Source organism: Trachypithecus francoisi, unplaced genomic scaffold (assembly GCF_009764315.1).
Source record: "Trachypithecus francoisi isolate TF-2019V2 unplaced genomic scaffold, Tfra_2.0 Lachesis_group14, whole genome shotgun sequence".
Taxonomy (NCBI): domain Eukaryota; kingdom Metazoa; phylum Chordata; class Mammalia; order Primates; family Cercopithecidae; genus Trachypithecus; species Trachypithecus francoisi.
The window spans coordinates 37576215-37591193 of record NW_022681459.1 but is presented as its reverse complement, the minus strand read 5'-3'; the positions used below and the strand labels follow the sequence as shown (position 1 = coordinate 37591193).

General features: G+C 38.3%; 1 protein-coding gene across 23 annotated transcripts in view; it reads left to right on the top strand.

Moving 5' to 3' along the window:
• RBFOX2 (RNA binding fox-1 homolog 2) overlaps positions 1 to 14979 on the top strand; it is a 303630-nt gene that overhangs the window by 86075 nt on the left and 202576 nt on the right. For all 23 annotated transcript variants that reach the window (XR_004442258.1, XM_033232813.1, XM_033232806.1 and 20 more), the window contains exon 2: positions 8317 to 8367. Coding sequence is in view for 22 of the 23 variants with exons in the window: in XM_033232813.1 (XP_033088704.1) it covers positions 8317 to 8367 (51 nt within the window). In the remaining variant the exon portion in view is untranslated. The remainder of the gene's footprint in view (positions 1 to 8316; positions 8368 to 14979) is intronic.

Below are 14979 nucleotides of genomic sequence, written 5' to 3'. Positions count from 1 at the left end.
TACAGTTAACTTTTTTTTTTTTAGTAAGTAGAAGGAGCACACTCTAATGAAAAAAGTGTGATATAGTAAATACATAAACCACTAAAATAATCACTTATTATCTTTATCAAGCACTGTGAACTGTACATTATATGTGCTAGACTTTTATATGATTGGCAGCACAGTAGACTTGTTTATGCCAGTCACACAAACACATAAGTAATGTTTTGTGCTATGACAGTTATGATGTCACTGCAATAGGAGTTTTGGGGAAAGAGTTTTGCTCTGTTGCCTAGGCTGGAGTGCAGTGGTGTGATCTCGGCTCACTGCAACCTCCACCTCCTGGGTTCAAGCGATTCTAGTGCCCTCAGCCTCCTGAGTAACTGGGATTACAGGCACTCATCATCACACCCGGCACATTTTGTATTTTTAGTAGAGATGGGGTTTCGCCATGTTGGCCAGGCTCGTCTCAAACTCCTGACCTCAGGTGATCCTCCCTCCTCAGCCTCCCAGAGTGCTGAGATTACAGGTGTGAGCCACTGCCTGACCAACTTCATTATAGTCTTTTGGGACTACCGTTGTCTATGCAATCTGTTGTTGACCAAAGTATTGTCATGTGGCCTTTACTGTATATGTCACAAAAGGCAGAGTTTCTTTGGCCACTTTAGAGCTATTCTCATTCATTCTGTCCTTGAATACTAGAATCAGTTTACAATATCACTAGGTTTTGAACACCTTACAGTGAGGCAGAATGGCCATTTGGCACATATTCCTAAAGAACTGATGTAGGTAGAGTAAGCTAAGAAAATTAAAGGTTGGTTATTTGGAAATGTGCTACTTTGTGGGATTTATTCCCATAGACTATATAATTTGCAACGGATAGACATAGGTGTTGGGAAGGAATTCTTTTTGAGCTTCTCCAGTATGTTAAATATTGTGCCAGATAAGCTTCACCTGATCATCTCACTTAATGTCACAACTTTATGTGGTAGATATTATCTGTTACACAGCTGAGACAATTTAGGGTCAGCGATATTAAGGATTTTGACTAGAGTCACATAGTTAGAAAGTGACCCAGCCAGAATTTGAATCTGACCCAGCCAGAATTTAAATCTGTAAGGTTCAGCCCAACCTTTCTATTGCATGATGGCATGACGAAAGCAGTTACATATTTCTATAATATAACTAGTAGTCTGAGGTGAATACTTTATATGATTTGAGGGTCAGGAGTTCTAAATTCTGGGTTCTCTTTCCTATCTACCTAGTTTGAATGACTGTGGACAAGGCACTTCTCTAAGTCTCAGCTTCCTCACCTGTAAAGAAAAGGGGTTTGATTGGTTATTTCTTAGACACCTGTGACCACTAGTGAAGAAACGGTAGTGTGTTTCAAAGATAATCTTCGAGAACCCAGTAAATTCGCTGTGTCAGATTTTACCATGAAACATGCTGCTTATACCAGGTCATTTTTAATTGGAAAAAAAAAGGCGGGGGGGCAGTAAATATGGAGGGAGTAGTGAATGTAACAAAGAACTATCATTCATTGTCTTGTCTTGATGTGGGGGTAGAATGAGTTTTTGTGTAGTGAAAGCTTAGTTTACTAGTTAACAGTTGGACCTCATGCTGGGACCATGTTGTTAAATACTATCAGATTTGTATCACTTATAAGTCTTCATCTTATCTCTAGGTATTTTGAACTCTTATGGTTTGGAAGCAGAATGACACCCTGTGGTCACTTAGCAATTTCTCTTCTTGAGGCTGAGCACACTGGCTCATTCCCATAATCCCAGTACTTTGGGAGGCCGAGGCAGGAGGATCACTTGAGACCAGGAGTTTGAGACTCTCTGAGCTCCTCAAGGACAAGAATACCAGCACTATGTTTCTCAAAGCAGTTGTTCAATCCACTCTTACTGAATAAATGAAGAATTCTTCTGCTTAAAGAGATTTTGCAGATGTAGGTGCATATAGGAACATCTAAGCAGTCAAAGAAGAATATAAAAGTCAGATGCTATTTTTCTTGCTGTGTATCACTTCTCTCAGTATCCACTGTACATTAACATTCACAGTCCACTGGCAATTGGGGTTTTTTTTTTTTTTTTTTTTTTGGAGATAGAGTCTTGCTCTGTCGCCCAGGCTGGAGTGCAGTGGTGCGATTTTGGCTCACTCCAAGCTCTGCCTCCTGGGTTCATGCCATTCTCCTGCCTCAGCCTCCCGAGTAGCTGGGACTACAGGCACCCGCCACCACACCCGGCTAATTTTTTGTGGTTTTGGTAGAGATGGGATTTCACTGTGTTAGCCAGGATATTCTCTTATCTCCTGACCTCATGATCCGCCCACCTCGGCCTCCCAAAGTGCTGGGATTATAGGCGTGAGCCACTGCGCCTGGCCAGCAGTTGGTGTTTTTTTTGATAGTTACTTAAGGATTTTTCTGTTGCACTGTCACATGTCCACTAACCAGAAGCTTCTAAATGGTTTTAATTGCTGACCTCTTAGTTAATAAAGATTCTTGTGATTGGTATTTTGTTTCTTATGTATGTAGTTTTATTTTTGAGCAGTCTCTGCCAAGACAGAGTCAGTTTCTTTCATTCTTAACTTAGTAGGCCAGTAATGCTTGCTTATAGACATATCGCTACTAAAACCTTTTCTTTTTGGACTTTTAACACATCTGATTTCCATCTCTTCTGTTCCAGTAGATTTCCTTGTAATTCTATCTCTGCTTTAAATGCCAGTTATTGTTTTTATGCTGATTAAACACTCAGACTTGCATATCATTAGATAATGATAATCATCCCTGACCAAACCAGGCAAATCTTTCCCACTATTAGGCTGGCACAAAATAATTGCGGTTTTTACCATTACTTTAATTTTGCACCAGCCTAATAGTTGTCATGAAGTAGTAGAAGTGTTGGGTGTAGAATCAAGACCTAAGTTTGGAGTCATTTCAGCCACTGCCATTAGTTATTTGATAATGAGCAAATCACTTAAACTGTCTGAATTTCAGTTTTGTCATCTGTAAAATGACATTTATAAAACTTGTTTTATACATTGTGAGGACTAAGTGAGATATATAGTTGATTTTATAAGTTATAAAACATTAAGAAACATTGACAACAGCTTTATTCTAAGTCATATGTGAATTTTACACAATATAAAATTTGGGTAAAACATGCCCTTTCAACCTTCCCCAAGTCTTACTCTTCTCCCTGGAGGTAACCACTATTAGAAGATTGTTATACATCCTTCTTTATCTTTTCTATGCCTTTAGTTACCTTTTTTTTTTTTTAAAGAGATGGGATGTCGCTGTGTTGCCTAGGCTAGTCTCAAACTCCAGGGCTTGAGTGATCCTCCTGCCTGAGCCTTCTGTGTAACTAGCCATTTCTGCTTGAGCGTTCTCTTCTACTGTCATTTAATATGACCTGAGGTCATTCATAAAGATTTTACCTTGTTTTAAAACTCGTTCAGGTGGAATGTTGAAATTTTGCAATAATTGATAACACTATTACCTTGTTATTAATGGAAACAGGTTTTTTTCTTGTTTTTCACTATGGCAAACAACATTGTTTTGAAAATCTTTGCACATGCTTCTTTGTCTAGATAGAGATGTGAAGTTACAAGAAGGTATATGCATTCAATATTTTGATAGTACTGTTAAATTACTTTCCATAACAGGGTCCCAATATACTTCTATTCCCACTGTTAGGTGTGAGAGTATCCATTGACTCATCTTTTTGCCTATTTATGGTGTTTCCATTTTTGCTAATCTCGTAAGTGAAACATGGTATCTCAAATCTAAACGAATGTTCATAGGCAGCATGGTGTGAGCAGAAAAACTATAACTGGAAACAGTTCAATTATCCATTAACAGGAAAATAGGAAAGATAAGTAATTTATTTGACATGTTTATAGTTTATAAGAGAATACCAAATGGCAATCATAGTTAGTAAAATAGTTATGTGCACTAGTGGAGATGAATCTTTGCTTTGATACATAGTATCGAGCAAAAATGCCAAATTACTAAAGAATACCTGCAATAGGATCCATGTCTGTAAAATTCAAAATCATGCAAAATTAATGCATGTGTAAGAGATGGGTATATGCAAGGAGGGCTTGAGAGTTCCAAATAGCCTTAATCTGAGAGGTAGGAAATAAAGAAGAGTAATGCTTTGCTAAGGCAGGTGGAGGAGTAAATCCATTTCCTCTGACACATCTCTGTGCAACCTGTTAGGACCAACTTTTCTATTGAAGTTTTTGACAATACCGGCTTATACAAATGTGATCTTTTCCTTATAGGACTTTTTGTTTGTTTGTTTTGTTTTTGTTTTTTTTGCATTGTTGAACTCCAGGATTTCATGGAATATGGTTCATATGTGGGATGTCCCCTGGGAGTGATGAATTTCTGTTAATATGCTTTTGGGATTTTTGATTACTTTCTTAATGCCCTTCTTAGACAATCATGAAATGTTTCTTGTAAGGGGATAATGTGGAATGAATAGAAGGGATGAGACCTGGAAAAATGGAAAGAATAATGGCTTTGTAGTCCAGCAGACACAGGTTGGCAGTTTGACTTTCCCATTTAATACTATGTGTTATCGGGCCAGTTACTTACCTTCTCTCAGTTAGTTTCCCCAGTGATAGGAAATGTATTTTTGTATACTACTATATTAGCTCATTCTCTTTGCCTCTATCTCTTCCTCTTCCCCTCCATCCTGGAACTGTACTGATTAGGTGCTCAATATCGGGGGGTTATCATCATCATTGTTAAAATTTGTAGAGAATGGTGTGTGGAAGTAAATTTGTAGAATCCAGAACAAATAAAAGGCACTTGTGCATTTCGGAAGGAGCCTTGTTCTTTTGTTAAAATCTAAACTGCATGTTTCCCCTATAAAAATCAGTATGAAAAATAGCCAACATTGCCTATAACTATTATTATTTTTAAATAATTTAATGAGATATAATTCACAGACCATAAATCTCACCTTTATGAAGTGCTTTTAGTGTTTCAGTGGTTTTTAGTATAATAATGAATGTGTGCATCCATCACTAATATCTAATTCCAGAACATTGTCATCTCCCCCCAGATAAACCTCGTAGCCGTTACCAGTCACTGCTCGTTTCTTCCCGCTAGTCCCTGGAACCACTAATATATTTTCTGTCTCTATGAATCTGCCTATTCTTGACATTTCAAACGAGTTGAGTTATATCATTTGTGGCCTTTTGTGTCTGTTTTCAAGCATGGTGTTTTCAGTATTCATCTGTGTTGTATCTGTACTTTATTTTTTAAAATTACTGAATAATATTCCACTATAGATGTACCATACTTCATTTATCCATTCATCAATCGACGGATATTTGTTTTTTTCTTGCTGTTTGGTTATTATGAAGTAATGCTGCTATGAATATTTATGTGTATTATCTTGTGTGGACATATGTTTTCAGTTTTCTTAGTTATATACACAGGTGTGGAATTGCTCGGTCATATAACTCTATGTTTAATGGAAGGACTATCCAGCTGTTTCCAGAGCAGCTGTACCATTTTACATTCCCACCCGCAGTGTGGAAGAATTCTGATTTCTCCGCATCTATGACAATACTTATTGTTGTCTGTCTTTTTGATTATAACCATTCTGATGAGTGTGAGTTTTATCTCAATGTGGTTTTGATTTGCATAATGACTTATGATATTGAGCATCTCCATGTACTTACTGGCCATTTGCACATCTCTTTTGGAGAACTGTCTATTCAAATATTTTGCCAATTTTTAAGTTATTCGTCCTTTTGTTCTTGAGTTTTAAGAGTTCTTTATGTATTTGGGATACACATTCCTTATCAAACATATGACTTGCAAATATTTTCTCCCATTCTGTGGGTTATCTTTTTATTTTCTTGATGGTATTCTTTGAAGCACAAAACATAATTTAAATAATTTTTTTTTGGTAGAAGTGGGGTCTCACTAAGTTGCCCAGGCTGGTCTTGAACTGGGCTCAAGAGACCCTCTCACCTTGTTTTCCTAAAGTGCTGGGATTACAGGTGTAAGTCACTGCACCCAATCTTTAAAAAAAAAAATTTTTTTTTTTAAGAAAGTGTGCTTGCTCTGTTGTCCCAGGCTAGAGTGCAGTGGTGCGATCATCGCTTACTGAAGCCTCAAACTCCCAGGCTGAGGCGATCTTCCTGTCTCAGCCTCCTGAATAGCTAGGACTGCAGGTGTGCGCCACCACATCCAGCTATTTTTTGAAATTTTTTGTAGAGATGGGTTTCACTGTGTTACCCAGGCTGGTCTTAAACTCCTGGCCTCAAGCAGTTCTCCTTTGGTCTCCCAAAGTGCTGGGATTACAGGCATGAACCACTGCACTCAGCCAAAAGTTTTACATTTTGATGAAGTCTAATTTATTTGTTTTCCTTTGTCGGTTGTGCTTTTGGTGTCACATTGAAGAAACTGTTGTCTAATCAAAGGTCATGAAGATTAGCTTTATCTTTTTTTAAAGAGTTTTATGGTTTTAAATATGCTCTATTTTGAGTTAATATTGTTTATAGTGTGGGGTGGGGTTCCAACTTCATTCTTTTACCATGTGGATGTCCAGTTGTCTTAGTGTCGTTTGTTGAAAAGACTGTCCTTTTCCCTTTGATGACACATAACTGTAAGGGCATGTTTCTGGACTCTCAGTTGTATTCTGTTGGTTTATGTGTGTATCCTTATGTTAGTATTACACTCTCTTGATTATTGTTGCTTTGTAGTAAACTGTGGCATCAGGAAGTGGGAGTCCTTCAACTTTTTTCTTCTTTTACAAGATTGTTTTGGTACCCATGATTTTTTTTAAAGGCAGTTATCCTCAGTGTCTAATGTGCTTTCTTTGAGGAGACTGTAAATATTAAAATGTCCAAAATAGGTTCATAGGAATAGATAAAGAGAACTTGGATTGTCTATGATTGCCTCAGTGACTGAATTCCTACACATTTTTCTGGTTATTTAGCTCCATGTATTTATTTACACATTCTTTTGGGTGTCTACGTGTGTTAGATACTGTGCTAGATCTCAGGGAAATCATGATGAACAAGACACAGGGTCTCTGCAGTGAGCTTAAGTTGTCTTCGGACTTTCATGCTTTTGACTATCAAATATCTGAATATAGTCAACCTACCAATTAGTGGAAAGTTTCCTCTATTGTTGTATTCAAAAGTCCTATCAATGAAAATTTCTTTTACGCTGTTCTGCTAGTAGGAATGAAAGTACAAATGAATGGAAGAAAAGGATGAATATCTAAGTAACGATGTTGAGCACTTTGAAGATTACAAAAGCACTGTATGTTCTCATTTAGTCCTTTGTGTGCACATGTATCTTCCCTCATTTAAAAGTTGCCTTGAAAGCAAGGGCCTTGTTTTTATTCATATTCTTTACTCCATCAGTCAACTAACAGTGCTTGGAAAATTTTAATATTAGTATATGTTAACTGAATGATTGAATGGGTCAAATAAGCTGGAAATGAGTGTTCATGTTATATGACCTTATACTAAATTAGGGTTTGCATAGCTTTTATTAGCTATCATCCTTGCCCTCAAGGATCTTGATTTAGTGGTTTAAAGTGAAGAAGAGACAGATACTCAACATGATATACCTTTAAAAAATAAGATTAATTAGAATCATAAATAACGTAAAAAGTAAGCTGCACAAGTAAGCTAATTAAATATTAAATATTAAGAGGAGTCACTTAAGTCCATAGGATGATATAGAGTAGTAGAGAAAGTCTTGAACAGAGGTTGAATTTCATCCAGATTTAAGAGAACTGAGGGGATGAAACAAAAAATAAATAAATACAAAAGTAAAAACTGAGGGGAAACAGGTTGATAGAGACGAGGACCTAGAACTTTTCTGGGTCAAGAGGCAGTTCTCAGCAGGGTTGGTACTTGTCCACTTTCCATCCAGAGGACATTTGGAAATAAACCAACAAGTTTTTAGTTATCCTAGTGTTTAGAGGTGCTAGTGGCTTACTGTGAGTTGGGACTGGGGATGCTGAAGTCCCACAGTGTATGATGAAGTTAGGAATTACTCTGACCCCAGTCTCAGTAGCACCCTGCCTAAGATATCCTGGAAAGGAAACAGATTTAGCTGTATAAGGAGGAAAACAGTTTTTCTGAATAGTGCTCCTAAGCAAATACTGTTTTTTGTTTTTGCCAGTGTAGAGGCTTAATGAGGAGATATATACACTTAGGTAGGGTGGAATACAGTTAATGGAACATTTTAGGAACCAGGGCAGAAATTTATATTTGATCAGTTTGGATGATTTTGATTATTCTTAACATTTTCTTTCATCTCATAGTTTGATATTTTTCTTGTCTTTCTCATAGAACGAGCCTCTGACTCCAGGTTATCATGGATTCCCAGCGCGGGACAGCCAGGTTGGTGTCTGCTGTTTGTAACTCAGATGATGTATGTGTGTGGTGTGCTTCATCAAAGGGTTGCTATGATAGAGAACATTTCCTGAAATTACTTACTTTGAAAGGGAATGTGGCTTGTTTCAGCAATGAATGTACTTTTACGGATGTAAATTAAGCATATTTTAAAATTCTGTAAGTATTATGTTATTAAAATTGTGGATATTATAAGAGAAAATAATTACTCAAGCACAGTCACGATTGCTTTTGTATTTTCTTCTCCACGCTACATAATAATTTTTTGACCTGGTTTTCTCGATGCCTCATAATTCTGAATGCTGGACTTGTCTCTTTATTACCTGCCAGTTAGCCCCTGCCTGCACAGAGTTTTTGAGTCCTTGTAATGATCTGTAGCAAGAAAATTCCATTCTCCTCCCTGGGGGAATTCAGCCTTATGGTTTTAATCAGGGAAGGCTTGCTTAAGAAAGTGAAGTTTCTGCCGCCTTTCTTTGTTAGATGGGAGGATGACTGGAAAAGCCCAGGCCCTGTTATGGGTCAGAGCAGAACTGCTTCCTACGAGACACCCTCAGTATGGTTTAGGCAAGTGTATAAAATGCCTTCCCTATCTTTTTGCTCTTTGAAGACTTGAGCACATGACGTTGAAGCAGAGCTAGGATAGAAGAACAGGTAAGGCTTCCTCTTAGAGAAATGGTGTGGCTTAAATCACCTTGCCTCCAAAAGAAATTTGTCTCCTTGCTGTTTGGAGATATTGACGTTCTTCAGGAGATTTGAAAGGGTAGCTCCTAGAAATATCTTGGAATGCCATTATTCCTTACAGGGTTGTCAAAAAAAAAAAACTACCATTGTTCTACTTGTCCAAGGGATATGAGTTATAGTGCTAAACGAAAGAGTTCATAGTGTCCTTTCCAGAAGTTCACTGAATCTCATCAGAGCTCCTGAAGCGGATCTTAAAAACTAGGATGGTCGGCTGGGTGCGGTGGCTCACACCTGTAATCCCAGCACTTTGGGAGGCCAAGGTGGGTGGATCATGAGGTCAGGAGTTCGAGACCAGCCTGGCCAGCATAGTGAAACCCCGTCTCTACTAAAAATACAAAAATTAGCCAGTCGTGGTGGTGCGCACCTGTAGTCCTGGCTACTCGGGAGGCTAAGGCAGGAGAATCGCTTGAACTGGGGAGGCGGAGATTGCAGTGAGCTGAGACTGCACCATTGCATTCCAGCCTGAGTGACAGAGTGAGAATTTGTCTCAAAAACAAGACAAAAAACAAACAAAAACAACAACTACAAGAAAACAAAAACTAGGATGGTTGATAATCAGTAGTCACCTATTTGCAGGCCTTTCAGATTTGAGAGTATTTGTCCAATTCTTGCACTTTTGGTGCTGAGTTGATGTCAGATTGGCCCCAGATAGGGCATGGAGAGAAGAAGTGTTGTTATCTCTGTGTTCATCCCCCACTGAGTTCATCACTGTTGATATTGAAGATGGAAGCTTTTGGTAAAAGATAGGGCCATTTATCCCAAATCTAAAGAAAATATAAAGATTTATTTGTTTTTCTTTCTGGTTTGTGTCTGTGCTAGAGCTTCTCTAAGCTGGGAAACTTATACCCTTTGATAGTACTTTTATATCTTAGTCATATATCAGAAAAAATTCTCATACCTGGAGATCCACCCTACAGAGATTCTGATTGGGTAAGTTAAGGTTGGGCTTACCCATTCAAATGTTTATAAATCCCAAAGGTGATTCTGCTATGTAGTGCGCTTGAGAACTGCAGTCCTATGGGCTGCTTTAAAGGTAGTGACAGTTTCTGTTTCATCCTGTACTTTTCACCTAGGACATGTAATAAAGGGGTCATAGTTAGTCTCTTAATCTAGTCTTGCAAACTAATGCAGTTACTTTATTATTTATAAAATGTTGCTTATTCTGGATTTAGGAAGGTAAAGCTAATTGATGTAAAGTCTGAGTTTAGAAGACTGAAAGGGAACTGTATTCTTGTGGGGATTACAGATCAATAAGGAGCTAAGCAAAAAGAGTTAATAGGAATTTATTAAAGCCTAAAAAAGTAGTCTGTTTGATTGTACCTACTTTATTTTTTCTTTGTTTTGCAGCAGGGGCCCACTTCTGTAACCTGCACATTCATTACTCATGCTATCTCTGCTGCAGGCCTGTTACAGCCCTTTGCCATGGTTTAAAGCTGCTAATTTACTTTGAGGCACATTCTGATGGTGACAGGTTTATTTTAGTTTATTTTCATGGGCTTTATTTTGTACTGTGGTTGGATCTTTGAATTAGAGATCTTAGAGTGTGCAAATAGGCAAATATTGAATAGCTGCTTGTTGTATTTGATGAATACAGAATCCAAATGAGTACTGCTAATTAATGCGCCTAACCTTGTGAACTCTTACTTTGTGTTTTGAGATTTGAGAGGCATTTATCAGCATGAAACACTGGTCGCTGAACAGGCTGAGCTGGCGGAAATGGAACTTGTGATCTTTATGTCTCCTCAGCATGGTTTTGGCTCAGCAAATCAAGGAACTGGGAATGGGGTGAAGGTGAATTTTAATTGTGCCTTTATTTGCTTTCCCTTTTTTTTTTTTTTGTTGTTGTTGTTGTTTTGGTTTGGTTTGGTTTTTGAGACCAAAACCAAAAGGGTCTTGCTCTGTCACCCACACTGGAGTGCAGTGGCATGAACATGGCTCACTGCAGCCTTGACCCCCGGGGTGCAAGTGATCGTCCCACCTCAGCCTCCTGAGTAGCTGGGGTCACAGGTGTGTGCCACCACACCGGCCTGTTTGCTTTCCTTATTCTTTCACTGTTCCTTTCTAAATAGATAAGAACCATCTGCAGACAAGATTCTTATCAGTGGCTGAATGGTGATATTAAAAGAGTTATTATTTTTTTTTTTTTTATTATTGTGGACCACTTTCATGGTGTTTTCTCATCTTATTCTTCCAAACACCCCTTTTGAAGTAGATAAGGCAAATATTCCCTTTGGAAAGATAAGGAAATTGAAGCACACAGAGGTAAAGTGACTTATCCAAGGCAACAATTCAAGTAAGTGGCTGAATAAGAACTGAAATTTGTCTTCTCTCTGAGGGTCCTTTTCTCTGTACTGGAGAATTATTTATTGACCAGAGGAAAATGTGGTCATGTGTGAATGTGCCCATTCACTCATTTACATTATTACAAAATAATGTGGGGGCTTCATAGACTTCTTCAAGCTCAACCACAGACGTAGAAGTCTGTGACTCCTGACTAAAGATTATTACTACTGAGTTTGTTAGCACCAAATGTACCACCAGCATTTCACTTTTTTAGTGATTCTTTTATCATGTTATATACAGTCCCAATAGCACATTTGAGTTAAAAACCTGAAGGAAAGGAGCAGGGAAAACCAGCTGCCACCTCTTGCATGTTTATGCACGGTGACCTCAGCCTTCTTTCCCGATCTGTTAAGAAGCTTTATGGGATGACAATCCATTGCTTTTAGAAAGCACTCTGAGCATTTCACTATACTTACTAACGTCGTTTCTCTGTGGAAGTGGAGGAGACAAACACTGTTCCAGTTTTACATAAGTGAAAACTAGTTCAGAAAAGTGAGAAATTTTATCTAAGGCCATGCAGGACCAAGTGCAGTGGCTTATATCTCTAATCCCAACACTTTGGGAGGCCAAGACAGGAGGATTGTTTGAGCCCAGGAGTTGGAGACCAGCCTGGGAAACATAGCAAGACCTTGTCTTTACTAAAAATTAAAAAAATCACCCGAGTGTGGTAGTGTGTGCCTGTAGTCCCAGCTACTTGGGAGGCTGAGGTGGGAGGATCGCTTGAGCCTGGGAGATTGAGGCTGCGGTGAGCTATGATTGTGCCACTGCACTCCTGCCTGGGCGACAGAACAAGACCCTGTCTCAAAAATAAATGAATAAATAAATAAAGCCAGGCAGGATTTTAGATTGATGATACCATGTAGTGGTTTAGATTCCTAGTTGACTGTTTATTTGTGATTTATGTGCATGTGCTTAGGCGTGTTCCCAGGCCCTGATTAAGGCTGGAATGTTTTATGGATTTGCAGTATTTTTAAAGTGGGAGAATACTTGTGTGCATCAGCTCTAGGGTTTTTATATAAGAAAAACTTAAGAGCAGCAATCTGATTAGAAGATTGCTTTGTTCTGCACAGCAGGCTTCCTGTTTTTGCTAAGATTGTTTATATAGGATGGCTCTTAGGGGTTTTCTGGAAAGTGATGGGGGTCCTAAGGCTGGCCCTCGCTCGTTCTTGGTGCAACAACTTTATGTCTGTTATAAATAAGGTGACCATATAAACTTTAGCATTTAAGTTTGGGCACTTTTGAGAATAAAAAGTGATGCCAATAATTAGTTTCAAACAGTCCCAGGTAAACTGGGATGTATGGCCATCCTTCTCTAATTAAAGAAATACAGTCAGTGTTTTCTTAACCAATGTGATCAGAACTAGTAGGCCATGAGTTAATCTTAACAACTGGTTGAAGTGGGGAAATATTTTATACTTTTATTTTAATATAGAGCATTTTTAATTTAAACAAATATATGTTTACTCTTCAGTTTCCTGATAATGAGGTCAAGGTCCTTATATATAGATGTGATTGAAATACTACTTGAATTTTTGCATAAACTATGCTCCCAGAGCATCATCTGTGAGTTCTAATTTGTTTGTTTTAAAGAGGAACAAGGTCTTAATGACATTCAGAGTAATTTGGGTCAAACTGTGTAGCTAGATTTGTATGATTCCCCCTTCTTGCCCAGTCTTTTACAGTTGTCCTGCCCACATCTAATTTGAGCAAAAGTTTTCAGTGTCTTGACTTGTTTTTCACAAAGCATTCACATTAGAGTTGTTTTCAAGGAAACTTTTCTAATTTATTTCATTGATGCATATATATATATATATATAAAACATTTAATTATATAATTATAAGAACTTATGACTTCTATAAACTGGCAGGTGAATAAACACAAGTGATTTTTGGTAAGCATACAACTCAGCTACTGATAGAAGAAGGGCTAGGGGGCAAATAGGAGAGAGTTGTTTACTAGTTTTAGGTGGGCTAAGACTGTTAAAAGCATCCCTTTATTAGACTTGGGAACTGGAGAACGTTAGTTAATTTAACAAATTAATTGATTAAAAGAGGTTTATACTTTAATCAACCATAGGGAAGGCTTACTTTTGTTTCATCAATTTTGTGTCTCCTTAGTGGTTATTGGCTAAATTTTGTTTTATTGTTTTAGAGTCAACTCAGTTTGGAGGATGGGTAGGGAAGAGGATTAGAGCAGATACACACAAACTAGAGATAATTTGTTTTGCTTCATTGGGATGGCCTAACCAAGTAAGGGAAGTTCAGCAGTGGGATACTTTCAAAACTAAGTGTTGAAAGTAGTGCTGAAGGGCCAGGCGTGGTGGCTCACGCCTGTAATTCTAGCACTTTGGGAGGTCAAGGCAGGAGGATCACAAGGTCTGGAGTTCGAGACCAGCCTGGCCGATATGGTGAAACCCCATCTCTACTAAAAATACAAAAAAATTAGCTGGGCGTGGTGGTGCATGCCTGTAATCCCGGCTACTCGGGAGGCTGAGGCAGGAGAATTGCTTGAATCCCGGAGTTGGAGGTTGCAGTGAGCTGAGATTGTGCCACTGCCCTCCAGCCTAGGTAACAGAGCAAGACTCTGTCTCAAAAAAAAAAAAAAAAAAAAAAGGAGTGCTGTTGATTAGCAGTATCCTCAGTATAGTCCTTTCTTTCCTTCTTTCTCTTTCTTCCTTCCTTCCTTCCTTCCTTCCTTCCTTTCTTCCCTTTTCTTTTTTAGTAATGTCTGCTAAGTACTTCTTTACAGTTTACAAAGCAATCCTGTGTATATCCAGTTTTGATCTTCACAGTAGTTCAACCAGGTAGATTGGGCTTTATTATCCCTGTTTTATAGATAAAAGAATACCAAAGCACAGAGACTGTCAAATGAATCTCCCAGTCTTCCTTACATAGGTAGTAAGTAAAGAATGGGACTTGAACCCCAATTTTCAGCCTCCATGTCTTGTATTTCCCTTTTGTATTTTTCTGTCAGTGTCTCTGAATATGAATGTTCTTTTGCTGGTGTGACAAGATATTCTGGAATCTTTGGAGAATGTGGGAGCATGAAGTCTTCATATGACCTGAAAGTCCCTTGAATAACTTATTTCTGTCAAGTTTTCTATCTTGTTTGTTAAAATAGTTTATGATCTAAAATTTATATTTTCTTATTTTAAATACAGAGAAAAATGTCATGTTGTCAATTTTTTTTGAAACTGTCACCCAGTCTGGAATGAAGTGGCGCAATCACGGCTCACTGCAACATCCGCCTCCCGGGTTCAAGTGATTCTTCTGCCTCAGCCTCCTGAGTAGCTGGGATTACAGACATATGCCACCAAGCCTGGCTAACTTTTCTATTTTTAGTAGAGACAGCGTTTTGCCATGTTGGCCAGGCTGATCTCAAACTCCTGACCTCAGGTGATCCGCTCACCTCAGCCTCCCAAAGTGCTAGAATTACAGATGTGAACCACCACACTGGGTCCATTCTTTGATATTTGAAATGCTTGTCAGTGACTTCTCAAAACTACATTTTTTTCT